General features: G+C 46.7%; 1 protein-coding gene across 3 annotated transcripts in view; it reads left to right on the forward strand.

The window, feature by feature from the left end:
• The first annotated feature begins 11,111 nt into the window (after window positions 1-11,111).
• IGSF3 (immunoglobulin superfamily member 3) overlaps window positions 11,112-23,656 on the forward strand; it is a 109,609-nt gene continuing 97,064 nt past the window's right edge. For 2 of the 3 annotated variants that reach the window (XM_061121064.1, XM_061121067.1), the window contains exons 1-2: window positions 11,112-11,241; window positions 11,895-12,561. In XM_061121064.1, the coding sequence (XP_060977047.1) occupies window positions 12,519-12,561 (43 nt within the window). In that variant the 5' untranslated portion in view covers window positions 11,112-11,241; window positions 11,895-12,518. The remainder of the gene's footprint in view (window positions 11,242-11,894; window positions 12,562-23,656) is intronic. The other variant, XM_061121065.1, reaches the window with a different exon arrangement.

Below are 23,656 nucleotides of genomic sequence, written 5' to 3' on the forward strand. Positions count from 1 at the left end.
ACACTTTATTTAGAGAGTAGCTCCTGCTCACTGCAGCTAGAGATAGTCTATGGACAACAGTCAAGACCCAACACAGCCAAAAATAAATACATAAAAATTTTTTTAAATCTTAAAAAAAGAAAGGACAGAAAGCATGAAAATAGGAACACACAGCTTTTTTTGTGGGGGGAAGGGTTACACTGCAAGGGGGATCTTAGTTTCCCAACCAGGGATTGAACCCGTGCCCCCTGCATTAGAGGTAGAGAGTCTTAACCACTGGATCACCAGGGAAGTCCATCGAAAATACAGGTTTAAAAGATGTTTTCCAGGTTACCAGTTGCACATGGAAAGTGAGGAGTCTAAAATTAATCCCTACATTCTGACTTACATGATCGAGTGAAAAGTAGTATCATTAACTGAGGAAATTGATGAGAAAAAAAATAGTTTAGAGGGTAAAATAATGAGCTAAGTTTGGGGCATGTTCAGTCTAAAGTCTGGTGACATCCAGGCAGAACATTTCAAGAGGTAGTTGGCTTCATTGAGATAAAGCTCAGAAAAAAGAACTAGGCTGAAAATTACAATTAGGAAGTTGTCTACTGAGAGAGAAGGAGAGACCATGGGTGGATGGGGAGAACAGGGTCATATAGAGAGTACACAGGGGTAGGGAATTATTCTGACATTTTCCTGACATCCCATGCCCAATCCATCAGGAAGAGCTGTCAACTCTCCCTTCAAAGTATATCCCAAATTCACCTGGGGCTTCCTTGGTGGGGCAGTGGTAAAGAATCTGCCTGCTGATGCAGGAGACTCAAGAGATGCAGGTTCAAAAAAAAAAAAAAGAGATGCAGGTTCAATCCCTGGGTCCTTGGAGAAGGAAATGGCAAACTACTCCAGTACTCTTGCCTGGAAAATTCCATGGGCAGAGGAGCCTGGTGGGCTACAGTTCATGGGGTCACAATGAGTGGGACATGACTTAGCGACTAAACAACAAACACTTCTCACCACCTCCCTCTCCCCCACCCTAGACTAAGCTTCTATCATCTGTCACCTGGACCTTGCAATGATCTACTAATTGGTCTCCTTGTGTCTACTTTTCCTTCCCTATAGCCTATTTCCTATACAACAACCAAATTAACCTTTTAAAAATGTAAATTAAATCATGTCACTTTAATGCTGTAAACCTTCCAATAGTTTCTCTTGACACATGGAATAAAACCCAAATTCTCAGAACTTCCCTGGTGGTCCAGTGGTTAAGACTCTGCCCTTCCAATGCAGGGAGCAAAGTTTCGATACTCTGGTCAGGGAACTAAGATCCCATATGCCAAATGGCACAGCCAAAAATTCTAAAAGAAAAAAAAAAAACAAACCATAAAATTCCCACCCCCCTTGTGATTTGTCTGGGCCTTCTTTCCTGAACTCATCTTCCACCTTTCTCTCTGTCATGCTCATTCTGCTTCTGCCACACTGATTTTTCTCTCAAATCTGCCACAGGACCTTTGCACTTGTTTTCCTCTCACCTTGGGCTGCTCTTTCTCTAGATCTTTTTACAACCTCCAGTTCTCTGACAAAATTTTCACGTTTTAATTTTATTTTTTGAGAAAAGTAAGCATAGTTATTCTATCGGCTATGTCAGAGAACTCCAATATCTTAAGGATTTGTGGATCTGTTTTAATTTTCTGCTGATTCTTACTCATATGGTGTCATTTTCTGGTTATTTCTGATTACATGTTGGAAATGTCACTTTAAGATAATTGAGGCCCAAGGTGATAGGATTTGAAAGGATTTTTATTTGCTTCTAGAAGCTGCCTGGTGCTGGTCTCCATCTGTAACCCCTTTAACAGAAGTTCTAGGCTCAAGTTCTTCCCAGCTTCAAGCTCAAAGCCCCCACCTTCTTCCTGAGCTTTGGTGTTTGTCCCCCTTGGCTTTTGAGGCCACCAAAATCTCAGCTCAGTTTGGCAGAGGTTATTGCACATTCACAGGTGTCCTCGGAATAACAATGGCTCTGAGTAGCAGTTGTCTTCTTCTCCTACCTTTTGCCTAGTAATTCCTTGCCACTTGATAACTCTATTTTTAATACTATTTAAATTTTGTCCAGGCATTTTAGTTGACTGTGGGAACTTTGGTCCGGATATCCTGGTCTGACACCAAAAGCGGGAGTCCTTCTTCTCGGACTTCTTCCCTGAGTCAATTCCTCCTTCAGATCTCCATACAAATATCATTTCTTCAGAGAAGCCTTTCACAGCCACCCCACGGAAAATAGTCATCCGCATCCCTGAACTCTCTGCTTTATATTCCTTCATAGAATTTGTTATCACCTGACATTGGTCACATATTTACCTGCTTACTTGTTTACTGTCTGTCCCTCTGACTGGAATTTATTTACTCATTCATTCAACAAATGTTTATTGAGTACATTCTTTGCGGCAGGCACTGTGCTAGGCGTTGAAGCATACACTAGAGGACAAGGCAGACCAGATTCCAGCCCATGGGGAGCTTACATTCTCAGGAGAAAACAGACAATGAACAGAAAAATTAAAGTAATGTAAATTTCCCTGAGGATAGGAAGCAGGCCTGGTTTCTCCAGCACTTCAGGGCATAGAACGGTGCTTTATGTTAACTGAATACTTGCTACATTAAAAAAAAAAAAATCCTTGTCCCAGTGTTATTTGTCAGTATTATTTAATCCCTGGTGTTTCAACTGTATTGTTGGTTGGCTGCTTTTTTCCTCTTAAATACGTAGCATTTGAAGCATATAAAGGGTTAAATAGACTTGTGTGTTAGTCTGGAAATATAATCACCATTTATTATTTTATTCTTATAGGGAAATATGTTCTGAGTTTCAAATAATTAACTTCCAAGTGAACTTTTGGAAACTGTCAGCTGGGCTCATATATATTTGGGTGAGATTTGCCAATGTCTTTGCACTCTTTTATAGAAACAGGCTACATGCCAGACAGATCAGGCCAAACAGCCTGGGTGATCAGTGGAATAACAGATGTCTCAGAAAGAGCACCCCCACATCCAGAAGGCTCTGTTCTGCTCTAAGCTCATGGTCCGTCTCATTCTTCGAATCTTAGATCTCTGGTGACATACCTTCCCATGTAAGAGGCAGAGGCTCTATGATCAAACTAACATTGTTTTTTTACACCAGAGAGACCAAGCCAAATTCTTTAGAGTCTTCCACCTGGGCAACAGCGTGCTTGAAAGTGGCAGCCAGTCCTGGCAGCCAGCCTGGCTGCCCTGGGACACTGAGAGAGTGAGAGAGAGATTGGGGTCAGACAATCTAGCTCAGGAATCACTCCAACACAAGTGCCATGGCATTCAGCCTGAGCTCAGTATCTTTGCCTGCCCACAGGCGCTGGGTTATTTCCATTCTTTAGCAAAGGGAGGGAATGCAGACAGAGAAAAGCACAGGCGGTGAGCCAGAAATGAGTGTAAAAGGCCCATCTAAGGCTGTTGTTGGGTTAAAAAAACAATTAGGATTTGCTGAGACTTTTGGAAAGGAGGAATGAAGAGCAATGAAATGCTCAAGGCTTGGGGTGAGAAAGATGCGGGGGCTGCTCTTGAAATGGTCAGGGTTAGGTTTAGGTCAGGACTGGTCTTTTGTGATGGCTCAAAGGGTAAAGAATCCGCCTGCTTCATGTTAGTGTATGACAAAACCCACTGCAATGTTGTGAAGTAATTAGCCTCCAACTAATAAAAATAAATGAAAAAAAAAAAAAAAGAATCCGCCTGCAATGCTGGAGACACAGGAGACGCAGGTTCGATCCCTGTTTGGGAAGATCCCCTGAAGAAGGAAATGGCAACATTCTTGCCCGAAAAATTCCATAGACAGAGAAGCTTGGCAGTCTGCAGTCCAAAGGGTCGCAGAGAGTCAGACATGACTGAGCAAGTAAGCACACACACGCAGGTTTAGAGTAGAACAGTGGTAGAAAAGACGAGCTCTTCTACTTTTTTGAGCTAGGTGTCAAGCTATTGTAGTGGAGAGTCCTCCCAACCAAAATCAGAAATGGACTTAGAGGAGATGGCATCATGAATTTGTGAAAATTCATCATAAAATTTTGAGCTCGAAGAGCCCTTAAAACTCACCTAGTCCAGTTTCGCAGCAGTATTTGGAAATGGAATTGCCTGGTTGAGGCCAGAGAATCTGTATTTTAATGCTGCTGGAGAAACTCATGCATGGCATTTTGGGACCTTCTGACTAACCTGATCACTCTCATTTTACAGAAGAAATTTGGGTCCAGAAACGTCAAAAGACAGCATAAGCAGTAGAGTCTGGACTGAAAGCTAGAATTTCTGGCTCCTCATTCACGGCTCCTTGGACTGTGCGAGGTTCATGATGAGAGACGAGAATAGCTAATGTGTACTGAGAACTAAGTACCAGGCATTTTGCTAAGTTCTTTCTTTAAAAAATTTTTTTGGCCACATTGTGCAGCATGTAGGATCTTAGTTCTCCGAGCAGGGATCAAACCTGGGCCCCTCTGCGTGGGGAGCACAGAGACTTAGCCATTGGACCACCAAGGAAGTCCCCACTAAGTTCTTTCTATACATCAGCTCGTTTAATCCTTACAAGCTCCTTGTGAAGACAGGTGCTATTGTGATCCCTTTTTACAAACCAAGAACCTAGGGTGAGCGAAACGAAGTAACTTGACCAGAGTTGAGTGTCAGTAAGTGTAGATCACACAAACCCAGGCATTCTTCTCCAGACCCACTGTTCTCTGTCAGCCGGAGAATAAGCAAGCACAGCTGTGGGGTTTTGTGGAGGAAGGAGAATGTTCACTGAATAGAATCTTATTTTTTCCCTCTGAAATGTAAACCAGCCTTTGGAGTTCCATGATAAAAGTAACAAAGTAAAGTGTTAGTCACTCAGTCTTCTCCGACTCTGCAATTCCATGGACTATAATCCCCCAGGCTCTTCTGTCCATGGAATTCTCCAGGTAAGAGTACTGGAGTGGGTAGCCATTTCCTTCTCCGGGGGATCATCCCAACCCAGGAATTGAACCCAGGTCTCTTGCATTGCAGGCAGATTTTACTTTTTTTTTACCATCTGAGTCACCAGGGAAGCCCATAGAAAGTGAAAGTCAGTCAGTCGTGTCCAACTCTTTGCGACCCCATGGACTATACCATTCATGGAATCGCAGGCCAATATACTGGAGTGGGTAGCCTTTCCGTTCTCCAGGGGATCTTCCCAACCCAGGGATTGAACCGAGGTCTCCCGCATTGTGGGCGGATTCTTTACCAGCTGAGCCACCAGGGAAGCCCAAGAATACTGCAGTGGGTAGCCTATCCCTTCTCCAGGGGATCTTCCCGACCCAGGAATTGAACCAGGGTTTCCTGCATTGCAGGAGGATTCTTTACCAGCTGAGGCACCAGGGAAGCCCGTGGGGCTGGGGGTCAAATTCAGACTCTTCTCTATCACTAGATGGCACCCCTGGGGTTCTGAGCATTCGTGCATGCTCAGTCATGACCGACACTTTGCAACCCCATGGACTGTAGCCTGCCAGGCTCCCTTGTCCACTGGATTTTCCAGACAAGAATACTGGAATGGGTTGCCATTTCCTTCTCCAGGGGATGTTCCCATCCCAGGGATCAAACCCACATCTCCTGTATTGGCAGGCAGATTCTTTACCACTGAGCCCCCTAGGAAGCCCCTCTGAGCACCCACCTGTGGAGAAAGTTTTAGGGGCCTACCCCTTTGCCAGCCAGATCTCAAGATATTAGAGTCAACTGTATTTTTTAAAGACAGATGGTGTCTTGCATAAGCTATTCCTAGTCTTCAGCTCTGGGGATCCTCACCTGCGTAGAAGGGTATTCACCGAGAAGGAAGCTTCTATCAGGAGGGCTGTTTAGCGGCACTTTGAGCCCTGGCTTGGCTGTTCAGTGAGTTGGGAGCAGTGCTGTTTCCACCCAGGATTCCTGACATATTAGGAACAATTAACGTCACTGCTTATGAGCACACAGTGTCAGGCTATCTTTAAGCAAAATGCCTTGCCCTCAACTTTCTTTCAGTTGACAAAAGACAACTAGGTTAATGCCGCCTTTCTTTATTCCTTTCACCCCACCCCCCTTTTTTTGTAAGCAGAACTTTCTATCAGTTATGGTTTTATATTAGTCTTGGGTCTGGAGACACCAGATAGAACAGATAGAACCACTTGTTCATGTTTTATCCACAAACAAATTTGCTGCTGTTGTGTTCTGCAACAACATTTATTTTTAAACACTAGCTTCCAACGAATACAATCAGGAAGAATTCAACTAAGTTCTGGATTTCCTGCTTTTCCTGAAAAGTAAGAAAATCAGGCAACACTGGACCTTTGTTCCCGAGAGCAGCCTTCTGCAGGCTTCAGCAGGGCCTGTCTCCCTGAGGGGGAAGATTATGGTCTTCAGAAACGTTCCAAATATTCGCCCGGTTCCAGGCCAGTCCAGATGCACGCGGCTCCTGTTTAGCCCGGGAACTGGACAGATTTGCTGACTGGGGACTTCTGTCCTTGCTCCTCCTTGGGTGCTTCTCCTTTCCTTACGACTTGAGCCTTTCTCTATGTGTGAACTATCTCCTGAAAGGGCAGCTCTTCAGCACTTACTTAATACTTGCTTATTCCCCCGCCCAAAGGGCAAAGTCATTCTTTTAATTGTACTTTACTCTCCCCACCTTACAGTTGGCACTGTCCTTTGAAGGTCTAAGATGGTCCATCAGTGTGGAAATTGGAAAGATACTAGGCTGGGAGCCGGCCACAATGTACCTGGGGTGGAGATGGAAATCCAAAGTTGACAAATCACCCAGAGGGATGTGATACCATGCGGGGCCCTGGGGGGCTCCTGGCCACAAGATCTTGTGCCCCTCTCTCTTTGATTCTAGGAAACAGCCTTCATTCAACCTCCATGATCTTTCCTGAGTTCCAGTGGGCAGATTTAATCTATTGTTAATTAGGGAAGGGAGGGGACGCGAGATCAGGGAGAAACAGTCAAGAGCAGCCTTGGGACAATGTCCTGTTTCCCCATCAATGGATACACACAACAATATCTTTGAGCTATTTTGCAGATACTGAAACCTCTTGCAGGTGGGAGAAGTTATGGTATGCTGCCCTCAAGCTTGTAGACCCCAGACTAGTTGGACTTGAAGGCTTATGATGTTGACTCCTACTTACCTTACCACCAACCCTTCAGAAGAATGTACACAAGCTGATCACATCCTCTTTTACTATAAAACTGTCATTATCTTCCCCAAGTTGGGATCTTTGGTTTTGAGGGCATTAGCCTGCTGTGTCCTCCTTTGCTTGGCAAAGCAATAAAGCTATCCTTTTCTACTTCACCCAAAACTCTGTCTACAGGATTTGATTTGGCATTGATCACAGGGGTCTAGGTGGTAGGAGGTGGGCTAGATTGAGAAGGGTTAATTGAGTACAGGGTTCATGGATGGAAGAAGTGGCCTGGGCAGAGGCCTAGGGAGAGAGTGCTTAGGAAGTACGGCCTTGGAGAAGGAGTTGGGCAGCCTGGTAGGGTCTGACATCTCTGTTGCAGACTTAGGTGGATCTTCTAGAAGATTCCTTGACTCTCCTCTTTCTTGCTCCCCTCTTAAACCAAGTAACTCAGATTGGGACCCATGGTCTTTTAGCTGAGATCACACACCTGGTTTCAGGATTTAAAGAAGTTGCAGTTATTAATGTCTCATCTCAGAAAGAATTTAGTGAGAGACAAAATGATAGGTAAGAAGTGGATTTATTTAGAGAGAAACACACTCCACAGATAGAGCATGGGCCTCCTCAGAAGGAGAGAGTGGTCCTGAAATATGATGGGTTTAGTTTTCATGAGCTGGGTAATTTCATAGACTAATGAGTGGGAGGATTATTCCAACTATTTCTGGGGAAGGGGCAGGGATTTCCAGGAACTGGATCACTGCTCACTTCTTGGCCTTTAATTACTGGCTTCAGAACTGTTATGATGTTGGTGGGTGGGTCATTTAGCTTGCTGATATGTTACAATGAGAATATGCTGAGGCTCAAGATCTAGTGGAAGTTGACTACTGCCATCTTGAATTAGTGATTCTACTCAGTTTATGACATGTCCTGGGCTATGCCATTCTTTTAAACTTTGTGCCCTACCCTTTTTCCTCCTGTTTTACTTCCATATCTAGAACTCCAGAAAATTCCATTGAATTTATTTTCAAAATGCTTTCAGACACCACCCATTCCTCACAACCTATATCTCTACTCCTTAGTCTGAGCCATGGTCCTCTCCCACCCTTTCAGTGTCCATCTTCCACTTCCACCTCCCGACACTAAATTGTCCCCAAGCCTGCAAAGTTGAACAGGATATAGCCTCTGCAACCTCCCTGCTCATATTTCTCCTTCTCCTTCTCTCCCATGCCATTTCAGGCACATGAACACACCTTCTATTATCAAAGCATGTTAAGGAGCCAGTACTTGCTATTCCCTATGTTTGGAATGCTCTTTCTCTAGAAATCTCCATGGCTAATGCACTCCTTCTAATCAGCATGCTTGTATGCTAAGCCACTTCAGTTGCATTAGACTCTTTGTGACCCCATGGACTATAACCCTCCAGGCTTCTCTGTCCATGGGATTCTCCAGCCAAGAATACTGGAGTGGGGTACCATTGCCTTCTCTGCCTTCTAATCAGATCTCTGCTCAAATGTCACTTGCCTTAAGCCTCACACATACACACATAATTCCCTTATCTCACTTTTCCTCGGAACACACACTGTGTCATATATTTGTCTCATTGTCTGTCTTTCCCCTGAGAATGTAAGCACCATGAGAGCGGAGAGTTTTCCTGACACATAGTAGATGCTCAGTAAATAAATATCTGGGTCTAGCAGATAAGGAGAAGTGAGAGACGCCGGAGTCATGGTTATCTTGGGGGAAAGAGGTAATATTTAACACAAGAAGAGATTTTCAATACAACACTTGGCAGATGTGATGAAAATTTAATTTAATTCAATTCAGTTGAAGTATTTATAGTATAATTATTGTATGCAGATCACAATGCCAAGAGTTGTTTGGGATAAATGATAATTAAAGGGCAGATCCTGCCCACAAGAAATTTACAGCCAAGAGAGAAGGGTGAGGGCAAATAAGACCCCTTAGTTATTTTTACATGTCCTTCATTGCCTGCACCCTGGAGAGGGGAGGGGTAATTAACTTTTGCTGGTTTTTTTTTTTTTTTTGTATCAGTGAATTATCAGACTTTCTTCACTAAATACTTTTACTGTCATACTGTCCAATGAGGTGAAAAATACCTTACAAACCCATATCCATTTCTCACTTTGGAACTCCACTCTACCATCATCCGACCCCAGTTACTTTTTGGACGTCTTCATTGCATGCCTCTTGAATATTTCTAATGCAGTACATCCACCCTGATCCTACGTATTCTCATCTCAGTTGCTGAGATTGCACTGGTTTTTCTTCCCCATTCCTCACCCTCAACCTGGTATTCCACAGGACCTAGCTCCTGACCCACTCATTCTTCAATTTCTATGGTCCTGGCCACCATCATCTCTTGTCTGGAGATGGCTAGCCTCCCGTAGAACTCCCCTGCCCTCCATCCTCCACACCTAGGCCAGAGTGGTCTTTCTAGAATGTACATCTGATGTCAATACTACCTGACTCAAAATTTTCAGGGGATTTGCTATGGCTCTGGGCTGCAGTTGAAACCCCTTAACACACCAGACAAAGCCCTCCAGGTTCTGACACCTGATTTCTTCTCTTCCTATTTCTTGTCACTTCCTTTTTTTTTTTTTTTAAGTTACTTTTGGCTGCACTGGGTCTTCCTTGCAGGATGCCGGCTTAGCTACCCCGAGGCATGTGGGATCTTAATTTCTTGACAAGGGAGTCTACTGGTGCCTCCTGACAGAGTCCGACACGACTGAAGCGACTTAGCAGCAGCCGCCTGCATTGGCAGGTGATTGCATAACCACTGGACTGCTAGGGAAGTCCCTGTCACTTCGTTTTTACAGACAAGTTTGGTCCTAACAAAGATTTCTGATACCCTAACTGGACCACTGTCTCTCCACTCTGGCCCCTCGAGATTATTGATTCAGTGGCCTGTCAGCCCTCCCCTCCCCACTTTCTCTGCCCCTGGTGCCTCCTTCTGCTCCTTTAGACTCTACCTGGTGTTCATCTCCTCTGAGAAGCCTTCCCTGCACCTGACCTGATCAACCCTCCATCCTCCTCATGCCCTGACCCCTCAACACAAGTTCAGGGACCTTGCATGGGCTTCTTCAGCACTCTACTTTTCTTGCCATACCTGTTCTATGATCTCCTTACTAGACTGCAAGCTCCAGGAGGGCAAGACTGTCCTATTCCACGCTGGTCACCTTTAGTCTGAGCTCACCCAGTATGTATGTTGGACAAGTTTTGAATGAACGAAAATGTATTTGCTTGGAGTGTTCCTCATAAAATAATTATAGCTTACATTTTACTGAGTGCTTAAGATGTAGCAGGCACCATCCTAAGTGTTTTACAAGTGTGTCGTCTCATATAACCCTATTAAGCACAAGCCATTTCCTCATATAACAGGTGGGGAAACTGAGGCACAGGGCTGTTAGACAACTCGGCGGAGACCTGCAGCAGGGAAGTGGAGGAGCCGGGGTTAGAATCCAGACTGCTTCCAGAGTCCAATTCCATCGCAACGTCTAGGAAATTCTGTCTCAGCGTGAAGTGCAGTGTGAGGATCCACTACATGAGCAGATTTAAGTCTCCTGCAAAGGGCTTTGTTTATGTTTCCCAGAGAGGGGACGCGCTCCCGGCCGCCCTCTTGCAGGCTCCGGGGTCCTTTGCTGGGCTTTGGGAAGGGCCTGTGCATCCTGCCGGTGGCCGGGTAGTGTATGCGTGAGCTCCCTGATTAACTTTCAGAGCTGCCCGGCCCCCACGCCAGCTGCGCTCAGGTTCTCGGGTGGTCTTGGCCACCCGCAGGTGCCGGTGAGGCGCCACCAGCCGCGCGCGGAGCCCCCAAGCCGGCCCCCAAAGCGGTAGCCGTTCTCCGCGGGTCGGGGGGTGGGGAAGGGGTGGTGGGAAGGGGCGGGCCCGGGGGCGGTGCCTCTCGCCGAGGCCACCGCCTTCGCCCCGCGCTCGGCTAGCCGGGTGCCGCGGGCCGGGCGGAGGGGGCGGGGCCTGGGGAGGGGCCGGAGCGCGGCTGCCGGTGCCTCTGCGGGAGCAGAGGAAGGAGGCGGCGCGTCCCCAGAGGCGTGCGCCGGGACGGAAGGACAGACGGACCCAAGCGCGCGGCGAGAGGGCCGGTGGCGAGGTCGGCATCCGGTGGGCGCGCGGGCGGCGCGGGGAGGGGCGGCAGCGAGGGGAGCCGGAGCCCGGGGCAGGGTTGCGGGAGGGGCGGCGGCGGGCCCGGCGCCGGCTGCGCTCGGGGGTCGGCGCGAGACCCCTCCCCGGGCCGGTCGGGCGCGCGGCGAGCGCGCCCCGGCAGCGAAAGCGGAGCCCCGGTATCTCTTGTCCCTCCTCTTTTCTTTCCAGTCAGCGAAAAATAAACACCCGGGAAGGTAAAACAATAGCGGGGCCACCTGGGACGCGGCGCAGCCGAGCTCCCACGTTTGGGGCGGGTGCCGAGGGTGGAACCGGGAGTGGCGGCCCCACCTCGGAGCCCCTTCCAGATTTGCCCCCGCGGAGGGTGGGGCTACCCGCGGCGCCGGGGCTCGGTGGGAGGCGGAGGGAATTCCCTGGAGTGGAGCATTTGGTGAAAGTATTGCAGGAACAATCGGGCTTCCCACGATTGCTCTACTCTGGGCGGGGAAACTGAGGCGGAGGCGAAGGTAGCGACTTAGCCAAGGTCAGACCGTAAAGGTGGACCGTCCTGATCCCGGATCGGGACCCAGGTGTCGCTCAGTCCCTCTCGGTTGTGCGGCGGCCGTGCTTGCCTCGGATAAATCTCTGTTGTGTTTGTTTTAGAAATCTGCTGGCATTGTGGGACCGCTTCAGGGCTGCCGAACGAACGCCAACTTGCTTCGTTGTGTTTCGGGCAGGTCTGGGGCAGGTGGCAGCCCCGTCATGGATGGAGACGGACTTTTTGATGAAGAAACCCGAAGCAGGTGATGTCAGCTAGGGCGATTTGGCTGTCAAAGGTTTTGACAAAACCTGCCGTGTTCCCTTTCGGGGAATCCGAATGAGGGAGATTACAGACACCTTCACCGGGAAGCCAAGGACATTTCTGTATAATCAGTGGATGAAAGGATTTTCTCAGACTCTCTTTTTCCTTTTCCTTGAGGATTAAACCACCGCAATCTACATTTCCAGTGGAAGCCACAAGGCACAAGATGTGGCAGGAGCCTCGAGCGCCTTCCGAATTGTTCTGGACCCTTCCTTTGGCATAGAGGAGTTTAGCACTTGCCACCCACCGCCCCTCCCCGCCCCCACACTCCCTCCTGATGAGCTCCTTAACCTGTTCTCATCCCCTGAATTGAGTTCTAGTTCCAAAACTGTCCTCTGGAGCTAAAAGTGGATTGCCAGAAAAGAGAGATTAAGGGCTGGGAGAAGAGGAAGCGCCCTGTGTTGTGTCTTCTCTTGGCTGCCGACATGAAGTGCTTTCTCCCCGTGCTGAGCTGTCTGGCTGTGCTGGGTAAGTGGTGGTGCTTATCAGCGCGATCGATGGAAAGTTTAACCTGCTCCTGGTTCCTGTAATTTCTTGTGGTTCTTTCCCGTCAACACTCGACTTTGGGGGACCCCAGGAGATGACGGTGTGTGTCACAGGTTGGAATAGAGTACCCAGAGCCCCATTTCTGACCCGGGAGGCGTATTGTTTGTTGTCTTTAAGAAGGACATTTGCTGTCCTTGGTATCTGTCCTGGGCCTTGCTGTGGGGCCCACCCCTCCCGGAACCTCCCCTCCCCCGTCTCAGTCAATGTTTAGGCACTTCCATGTGGATTATGGATTGGTCTTTTGTATTTTATAAACATGGTGCTTCAGCGTCTTCTTCTTCACATCTGTGTTGCTTCACATCAATTCCTAATCTGAAGTGGCGACATTATTCCCACTCTTGGGAAAGTTGGTTTGGAAAGTTGACAGTGATGGTGGGTTTTTTGAGGGGGGAAGTAGGAATGGGTGGAATAAGGGTTGAAGCTTTGCCTCATGTGAGTGATCTGTAGGAAAAATGTTTGAGGGTCTAGTCATATGTCCCCTCCCCAAGGAAGTTAAAATCGTAGTTCTGGGAGGAAGAGAGACTAGAGGAATGGTGCTTGGTAGGGGCTGTGCTTGGATTGGGTTTTGTGCCCCCACGGAAGGTCAGGATGCTTGGATTGGATGGAGAAACTCTGGCTTGAGAGGCGAACCCTTGACATCTTTGTTAAGGATTTTTTCCCATTGAAGAGCCCGCCCCATCCACCCCCCCCAACCCTTTGCCCAACATTCTCAGATTCAACAGTGCTTTCCATGCCCTTGAATGCCGTCTTAATCTTAAATACAGTATCTTGGGTTGAGGATAAGCTCCCTGGCCAGAATGTGGTACATCCTCTCCCTCCATCTCCTTAGACTTCACAGGTGAGCACACCCCCTGCTCTCTGGGTACAGCTCAGTCCCCTGTATTCAGAAGAGGGCATCACTGCTGCTTGTGGTGTTTCCATCTCAACATCTTGGTATCTTGCATTTATGGGACTTGTGACCTGCTACCAGTGGAGATTGCTTTCATGCATTGTCTACACCCTTGCAAGAGTTCACAGAAGGGCAGAAAGAGAGTGGACTTTGGAGATGGGAGAACCCGAGGTCAGATCTCAGCCTGACAGTGATTGATGTCTGAATCTCAGTAAAATCGAGTGATACCTCCAAGGATTGTCCTGACAGTTAAAGGTTATAAGGTATTGTAAATACCTTGACTGCTTTGGAAAATGTCTAGGGCACATAATGTGTGCCTGTGTGTGCTCAATCGTGTTCAACTCTTTGGGGCCCCATGGACTGGAGCCCACAAGGTTCCTTTGTCCATGGGATTTTCCAGGTGAGAATACTGGAGTGGGGTGCCATTTCCTCCTCCAGGGGATCATCCCAACTCAGGGATCAAACCCGGATCTCCTGCATTGCAGGCGGATTCTTTACCATCTGAGCCACCTGGGAAGCCCAGAATCGCTGGGAGAGCTTTAAAGAAATCTCAATGTCCAGGCAGCAACCCCAGACCAGTTAAACCAGGTTCTTTGGGAGGGCGACCCAGGCATGTATCTTTTAGCTGTTCTAGGTAATTCCAATGTGTAGCCGAGTTAGGGAGCCAGCGAGTGAGAGTGAGTTCACCCTGGGCAGCTCCGCACTCCCCTCCCCAGCACTCACACAGACACCCAGTCTGGCGGCAAGTTTAGTCAGTCTTCGGCTCAGGCGTGGGTCAATGTCTCCCTGTCTCTAATGTGCTCAGGCGGAATTAAGAAGACGGATAGCTCTCCATTCACCAGTACTCAATATTGTATTGGTATTTGCCATTCACTTAGTGTCCGGGTTTAAAATCAGTAATTAGTGACTCACGTGGATTCAAGAGGCAAGCCGGGAAAGCCCTCCAGGAGGCTTGGGTGTGGGGTGGATGGTGTGGCTAAGGCAGGAAAGAGGGCTGAGTGGAAGGGTGGGGCCCAGGGCAGGAGATGGAACCACCCGTGGGCAGACAAGGAAATGTGACATTTGTGCCTTTTGTTTCTCCTGGCTGCTCCAGAAATGTGAGGCTGCCAGCTGGTCCCCCTGCTGTTCCCCTCTGGGCTACCCTGTGGAGTGGAGCTTGGGCCACTTTTGCCTTCTACTCCCAGCCTCAAGCGTGAACAGGTGCCTGGAGGAAGATGAGTGGTGCTGAAGGGGCGTGGTGGCAGAAGACCACACCTGGGTGAGGGTGGGGAGGTTTCGAGCTGTGGAGGGCCCTGGTTTTTTTGATCCCTACTGGGGAAATCTCGCCTTTTCTCATCACTCGATGACTGGCTGCATGGCGGGGAGGGGGCGTGACTACTACTTTTTAACCTTGGAGACCAGCAGGTCTTTGTGGAGGGAATGAAACCCAGGTGGGGGTCTCATATCCCGCTTGCAGCCTGGTGTGGTCTGATTCACGCGTCAGCATTCTTGCTGTGTAATGAAAATTAATGTGTGATATGAATTGAAAATAGCAAAGCTGCTCAAGGTTTTGTGTCCAGGTGGGTCACATGGCTTGGAATAAGATTTTATTTGTAAAAAGTAGGATCAGGTTAAGTGTTCTGCAAAATGAGACTGATCCAGGTGCTGCCAGCCTCCAGAAGCAGCAGTTTGAGTTAGAAAACCCTGTGACAGTGTGTAAGGGGTAGACAGGGTAAATCCAAGATGCTTGTCTCTCCCTTGCCATCATCAGACGCATGTTTTCTGCTCCCTTCCTTTGCCACTGTCCAGGATTTAGGTCGAGTTTCTCCTTTTCTGCCTGCCTGGGTACCGATTCCTGCTCTCTGGACCACTGTGTCTTATTTCTTCCTTTTGCACCTCTGGGTGCCCACCTAACTAGGGAACCATCAGCTGCTATGGCTACCCTTGTCCCAATTCTAAAGCCATCTTAAGCATGGGCCTGACTGAGCCACGAGGATAGTGAAGTTTCTACTGCTGAGAATGGGTAGAGCCAGAGGGGTCGAAGAGGAGAGAGAGTAGGGGCTGGTGTGGATGTGGCTTGAGTGTGAAAGAGGGAATGAGGAGATTGCAGCTGTGCCCGTGGCTGGGAGCAGCCTGCATGAGAGACAGAGACATGGGAAGGTGACCACAGTGTGGGGGAGACAGAATAGGGTTTGTGGCTGCAAGAGCAGGAAGGGAATAATCAGGAAAGATGAATATAAGCTTTAGGCACATAAAGCACATTTTGATTTTGCATAACCATGAAGAGTTATGCCTTCTAGACCAGTGCTGATGTTGCAAACAAGATGAAATAGCTTTGAAAGTGTTCGCAGTGGAAAATGTAGGAGACTGGGACATCCCCGGATGGACACACACAACTCGTGGATGGCTCATGGTCATTCTTGCTCTTCTCTAGTGGGAGAGAGTTTTCCTTGTAGAGTTTGAAAAGCCTCTTGTTTGAATACCGTGGGACTGAGGAAGCGATCACTTCTTTCCCAGTTAGGGAAGGCTTCTTAGCGGGGAGAGGCCAGAGAGTGCTTCCAAAAGAGATTGAAAGGAACTTTGATGTTCTGGTGGGAGTGAGCTCAGAGGCAAGACTGGGGTGATCAAAGGCAGAGGAGAGGGAGGAGGCAGAGGAAAGGAGCATGGTGGCTAGGGGCATCGGCGAAAGGGTTCCGAAGGAAGAAGACGAGGATTGTGATTTATGGATGAGCCAACATCACTGTCCCAACAATTTTCCCAGAGGCAATGCCTTTCCCTTTCCTGGGCACCATTTGACAAGGGTGCCAGAGAAGGGAATTCTTGTCAGGATTAGTCTAGCTAAGATGCCTTTCAACTGTGTGAGTCATTGAGCCACCCCTGGGTACCCAGGGTTGTGTTAAGATATCCTAGTCTCCTGTTTGTCATTGCAGCAAGAGAGTAGTAGAATTAACACCTCTCCAAACTCTAGCCCTTACTGTGAAGCAAGGCCTTTCTCTTTGATTCCTCAGTCTTGCCAGATATATACCTTATATTACCATCTTTTTGTAGTTGGGGATATTGAGGTCCAGGAAGGTTAAGGAACTCACCTGGAGGTAGATGACTGTTTACCTCTTTACGACTGTTGTTTAGTCGCTAAGTCGTGGCCGACTCTTTGCGACCCCATGAACTGCAGTGAAGGACAACCCCCTGTCCTTCAGTGTCTCCCAGAGTTTATTCAAACACATGTCCATTGAGTCAGTGATGCCATCCAACTGTCTCATCCCCTGTTGCCCCCTTCTCCTCTCGCCCTCAATCTTTCCCAGCGTCAGAGTCTTTTCCAGTGAGTCAGCTCTTTGCATCTGGTGGCCAGAGTATTGGAACTTCAGCTTCAGCATCAGTCCTTCCAATGAATATTCAGGGTTGATTTTCTTTAGGATGGACTGGTTCGATCTCCTTGCTGTCCAAGGGATTCTCAAGAGTCTTCTGTAACACCACAGTTCAAAAGCATCAATTCTTTAGATGACTATACTAGCTTGAAATGGTGCTCCACAGGGATAGGGACCCAGTCCCTTTCTGTCTTGTTTCAAGTGCGTGCCTTTGTTCTCAAGATCATCTCATGGTCCAAGATGGCTGTGCTAACCCCAACCATCCGGAAGGAGGAAAAGAATTGGTAAAGGGCATGCCCTCTTAATTTAAGCACATTTCCCAGAAGTGTTCCCCTCATTTCTGCTTACATCCCCATTGGTTAGAATTTGGTCACATGACCATAACTTTGCTGCAAGAGAGGCTTGGAAGTATCCTTAATTCTCAGTGTCCAGCCAAAAACTGGGGTTCTCTTGTTACAGGGGAAGGAGAGACGAGATTTAGCAGGGACAGATGCTGGTCTCTGGCACACTTACAAAGCTAGGAAGTGGCAGAACAGGGTTTTGAAACCAGGACCACTTGGTTCAAATCCCATGTTCTTTCATCCTACAAGTTGCCTGAGTATGAGGCCCCTCCACTGGCCTCTTAGAATCCTTATTGGGAAGACAAGAGCTAGATAAACCAGCTGTTACGTGAAGCAACACGAGTCAGCATGTAATTGGACACCCAGAGTTGTGGTTTTAGTGGTAGTATTGTAGTGTTTATAGAATGCTTAGGTGCCAGTCACTGGTAAACACTTTCTCTAGCGTGACCTTCTGTATAAAGTGCTTAGGGACCATCTCTCTCATCTTCACTACTGTAGCCCCAGAACTCAGCCTTGTGCCTGGAGCAAAGTAGCTATTCATTTAATTTTTTGATGACTGAATGATTTCACAAGGTAGGTGTTGTTTCCATATCAGCTCCCTTGATCAAGATGAGAAAATTCAAAACTCAGGGAGTTTAAATCATTTTGCTCAAAAGGAAAGAGCTCGAAATTGACAAAGCCAAGATTTGAATCCAGCCTTGTCTGGCTATAGTGCGTGTACTTTTACTCCACCAAACAGGGGTTCTTAACCTTTTTTGTGCCATGGATCCTTTTGGCAAGCTGCTGAAGTCTATGGACCTCAAGTTCTTAGGATAACATTCTCAAATGCATAAATAAATAACGTAGGATTAGAGAAAATCAATTTTTTTGAAATACCCTCACCAAAATATTAACAAAAACAAATTTATATCATAGCACTAAACTTCTTTAATAACACATTAAATAACAAGATCTAACAGTTGTGTAATTTTGGTGTAGTGAAGGGTGCAAATGGTATTTTGAGGTATTTTCTCATTCAAATTCATCTGTCTCCTGAATTCTGTCCACAGACCCCGGTGAAGTTCAAAGTAAAGTTCAATGTAATCAGTAGTTGTCAGCAAAAACCCTGTGGAAGAAGTCCTGGTCTGGGCTTTCAGAAACGGGTGGGCTTTGAGTGGGGAGGGTATTCTCTTCCCAGGAGAGTCCTGCTAATGCAGAGGCATCAGCGGTCATAATGATGGCAGAGTGGCCCTTTAGGGATTGGATAAATGACTGTCAGTGGTTTTAGGGACCAGTTCATGTGGGATGATGCCGGACACAGAGATTTGGTTTGGATTGTAATTGAGTTTGGGATTTGGGCTTAGACTGGGTCCCTGGAGCCCAGGCAGACCACTTCTAGTGAGCCCTGGCCTAGGGACTGGGTGACGTGGCTCTGCTTGGTGGCCTCTCATGATCCCTGGCCACGTGCACTCTGAGCTACAGCATCTTGATTAGTGTCTGTGGGCTCCCTTGGGGGTTCCTTGTTCGCCATGATTGGACACCTGCTTCTTTGCTGCTTCACCGTGAGCCCAGCTATTCCTTGTAAAGGCTTGGATTTTAATTTAAGGAAATTTAGGACACCTGTGTGTGAATGCCCCTAATTTTCAGAGAAATGAGTGGTTGCATCAAAATCAAGCTTGTGATTTGTAGAAAATCACATTTTGCCAAATTCCCTCATCAAGTGACTGATCATGGACCCCAGTGGCAGACACTTAACAAAGACCATGGCAGTGGGCCTCCCTTAACTGGAACCCCAGTTAAGTGGGATTTTGTTTTTATTTTTGAACTCCACCTTCAGGAAGGTGAAAACCCCAAGATGGCAGCAGCAGGGATTGATTCTAAAAACTGGCTTCCAGGCCGCTGTCAGCCCAGTCGCCATCTTCCACAACTATAATTACAGTAGCAGAAGAGAAGGATCAGCCTAGGGGCCCTGCAAGATCTGAATCAAAGATTAAATTATATTAACTCCACTCAGGCTGGGAAGTGGTCAGATGGATCTTAAAAAGCTTTATAATAGGCTTTATGATAATGAGAGCTGAAGCAAAGTTTCTGCCCAGCCCGCTCATGAAACTCATCTGAATACTGTGTTTCCCTTCGTCCAGGTGATCCAGGTTTTGCACAACCATGTCCCTGCCCTCGAGGAGGTGGTAATCTAAAGCTGGGGGTTAAAAAAAAAAAAAAAGGGTGGTAAATCACTTTGCAAGTGGACAAGAAGACAGTGATATGTACCACAGGCTGTCCAAGGACGGTTGTCTTGTTGGGGAAGGAGAGGCCAGGCACGTTTGTTCTTGCTTTTAGCTAAGCAGGAGGAGTAAAGGGAATTCTTTGTCCAGGGAAGGGATGTGACTGGAGCAGCCCTCAAATGCTCAATCTGGAAAGGTTTTCTGGATGGGCTGGAATTTTAGGCTTTTTTTTTTTTTTTAAATAATAAGAGAGTGAGGTCCTGGCAGAATTGTAGAGTGGGGGACAGCAGGACACAAGGGGATGCTTTGAGACGACTTCTTATTTATTTATTTAGCTGCACTGAGTCTTAGTCATGGCATGTGAACTCTTAGTTGTGGCATATGGGATCCAGTTCCCTGACCAGGGATGGAACCCGGGCCCCCTGCTTTGGGAGCATGGAATCTTAGCTCCTGGACCACCAGGAAGTCCCGAGAAGACTTCTGAAGGGGTGGGGAAGCCCTAGTGTCAGTGGGCCTGGGTCCTGAAGGTGCTGGTTGGAAGAATTGGAGTTGTCGGTTGGTGTAGGTATTCGGGCCAGAGACAGATGGCAGATACCAGAGAGCTGTAGATGTGTGTAGATGGGAGAAGTGACAGAGAGGGTAGGGGACATTACTGGAGGGGGGGGTCCTGAGTGGAAGTAAAGGGGACCTGTTTCTGTACCGAAGGAAGAGCTTTTGTTCATCAGAACATCATCAGAGCAAAGACAACCTAACAAAACTGAACTCAAAGAGATCAGTGTCTAGTCTTCTTGTGGGGACCTCTTGCCATCAATTTACAGGTCCCCAGAACTTTCCTTTATTAATGCAGGGAAGAAAATTGATACCAGCTATGTGTTCTTTTCCATTATAATTCTTTGATGTAGTGGGATCTGTTCAGGATTGCCTTAAGTTGGTGTCATTTTCAGGTTTTGATTGTTTTGTTTGTAACACCCATTTCCGCTTACTCTGGGGTATGGTCTGCTGTTCCTTTTCCACAGCGACCTCTGCAAACACCTTCTCTGCTCTCAGCTGGGCCTTGGATCCTGTTTGTGTTGTTGATAATGGAGCCATGTCGTGAGATGGGCTGCCTGTCTTCTCAGGGATCCTTTTTATTAACTCCCCTTACCCCAAGAGTCCCATAAATTTGAAATCTTCTGTCTCCTAGAAAGGCAGCATTTATTAAGTAGTATTAATCTGTTTTTTCTACGTCATAACCAGTGTGATCCCTCACATTTGGTACAGTAGTCCGCTTTTAAAGCAAAATTAGCTTGGTGCTCACACATAGCCTGGATCCATTAGCCCTGTGTCTGTACCTTAAGGGATGTGGTATCATGGTTAGGTGTTTTTGAAACCTATAAGGTGGCCAGCTTCTCCACCCTCAAGTGTTACTTTGAGAGCTGTACAGAGCTTGGGTAACCTAACCAGGATGTGTTTGCTCCTAGGTAAAATTAACTGATTGCGTTGGCGACCTTGATTTGACTTTGGTAGGAAGGGCTTTGAGGAGGAGGAGGAGGAATGGGAGACATTTGTGTGAGTTACTATTTATTGCTGCAGGGCAAACCACACCCCCCTGTCCTGGCCCCCCCCACCCCACATTTTCTAAAGACCTCCAGAGAAGGAAACTTTGCAATCTTTTAGATGCAACACATACATTGGGAAGGAAGTCTTGATTTTCACTGATTTAAGTCATAATTTAAAACAACAAATGAAGTGCTTCAGGGTAAAATGTTATATAAAAGAAAGGTGATGAACTATTGGTTGCAGTTTCACAAGATAGCTTATATATGCTTGCTTTATTTCTTTGACTTTTAATTTTTGGATGGAGTGCCATATGAATATAGTTCTGTTGTAAAAATCTAGCGAGTACAGACGGAAAGCTTTCTTGGTGGCTCCGATGGTAAAGAATCTGCCTACAAGGTGGGAGACCCAGGTTCCTGGGTCGGGAAGATCGCCTGGAGAAGGAAATGGAGAGCAACCCACTCCAGTATTCTTGCCTGCAGAATCCCATGGACAGAGGACCCTGGCGGGCTGCAATCCATGGGATCACAAAGAGTCGGACATGACTCAGCGACTATCACTTAGGAGCACAGACAGAAAGTAAAATGTAAAAGTTCCCCTCCCTGGCCCTTGTCCCTCATTGAGTCTGAAATACATTCTTTATAGTTTGATACACTATATTCTCCCAGGCTTTTCCCTATCATTTCTATTCATATACTCACACAAATATAGATTTTTTGACATAAACGGACTCACAAGAACATATTGTTCAACAACTTGATTCTCAAGGAGTGATTTATTCCACTCTTTTTTCAGTCTTAATTTTATACCCTTATCAGAACTGATTTTGTTATTTTATAGCTAGTAGAAGCTGTAATTGGTAAAGTCATTAGGGAACAGCAAGTCTTACTCAATAGCCATATAACAGAATAATTTTGTCTTGTGGTATCAAGAGCAACAGTCATAATGAAAACACTGCCCTTAAGTTTTAATGTACTTAAGAGAAATAATTGACTTGTTTATTCTGAATATTTTCTCTAGAAACACATACATTTAACAAATTAAGCACACCCATATTTTATTGACTGTCTTAGTTATAATCTTGAATTAAATAAAGCCCATTTAAAACTTGTTGAGAGGACAATTGTAAATACTGGATTTTGTGTCCAAGTCAATCAACTGCTCTTATTTGTTCATAGACTAGGGAAAAAATGAGAAGTTTTCCTGCATTTTCAGCTCCCAAATGATTCTTCCATTTAGAGTGAACTAGACTGGAGTAACCTTTAAGGTTGCTGGCTACCAGACATTCAAGACCTTAACCCAAAAGAAGATAATTTTTTTTCCTTTAGTCCTGCTGGAGCAGCTATTGCTGTAAAAAGATTATCATTTCAAAGTGTTGGGTTACTTCTCAAGTTCACTAGTATGAACTTTCTTTAAAACCTCGGGAGCAAAAAACAGATTTCTTGGATGGTTCACCTTTAGACCTGATTTTTAAAATAGTTGCTATTTTGGAGGGATGGTTGTTGGATTCACATATCACAGCCAACCCTTCTTAAACATCAGGGTTTGACCTGCTGCCACCCATCCAGAGAGCTCTGTTGTGTTAGAGTCTCCTTACAGTCCTTTCCTGAAAAGACCTTCATCTATTCCTTCAACAAATACTTGAGTGCCTTCTACAAGCACTCATTGTTCTTTTATCTCAAATACCAAGAACTAAAAGCTAACATCATAATGACCATTTTAAGTAGTCACCTGGTGTGTAGTTTAATCTTTGATAAATAGAAACATTAACTAAAAACACCTCTGACATTAGGGAACTCTTTTCTGTCCCTAAGGTAAAGTCTTTTTCTTGCTGTTTCTTAAATCTTGTTTTGTTCTCAACTCTTCTTTAGCAGCCATGAATTACACATATCCTGGGCAGTCCTGGTGAAGAGCCCTTTAGAAGTAAGAGATCATACCAATGCTGGTGGGAGACGGGTTGGGGGGAGTTAAGGGCAAATTCTTTGTTTTGAAAATACGCAAATATCCCGAGTCCTAGATTTATGGCATGTCTTCATTAACTGATGGGAATTTTGTATTGGAATTGGGATTTTCATACTTGCCTCTGAATTCCTGTTGTTGCGGTGCTCAGTCGCTTAGTTGTGTCCAACTCTTTGCCACTCTGTGGATTGTAGGCCCCCCAGGCGCCTCTGTCCTTGGAATTTCCCAGGCAAGAATACCAGAGTGGGTAGCCATTCTCTTCTCCAGGGGATCTTCCCCACCCAGGGGTCGAACTGTGTCTCCTGTATTGGCAGGTGGAGTCTTAACCACTAGCGCTACCTGGGAAGCCCACCAGAACAGAACAAAAGAGAACTAGAATGATCACATACTTTGCCATCAGATAGGAGATAGCATCCATACCAGACTTCCTCCTGAGGACTTTGGTGTTGAGGCTGTGGTGACACTAAGATCGAGCCTATCCCTGGTGGCTCAGACGGTACAGAATCTGTCTGCCAATGCCAGAGATCTGCATTCTTTCGCTCCCTGGGTCAGGAAGATCCCCTGGCGAAGGGAGTGGCAAACCCACTCTACTATCCTTGCCTGGAGAATCCCATGGACAGAGGAGCCTGGCAGGCTACAGTGCATGGGGTCCCAAAGAGTTGGACATGACTGAGCGACTCCACACACACACCTGGTCCTCAGACCCAGAACCTGGGGCTGTCTCCGCTGTTGTTTTCCGGAAGCTGC

The sequence above is a fragment of the Dama dama genome, chromosome 20 (genome assembly GCF_033118175.1).
Source record: "Dama dama isolate Ldn47 chromosome 20, ASM3311817v1, whole genome shotgun sequence".
In the NCBI taxonomy this organism is placed as follows: Eukaryota; Metazoa; Chordata; class Mammalia; order Artiodactyla; family Cervidae; genus Dama; species Dama dama.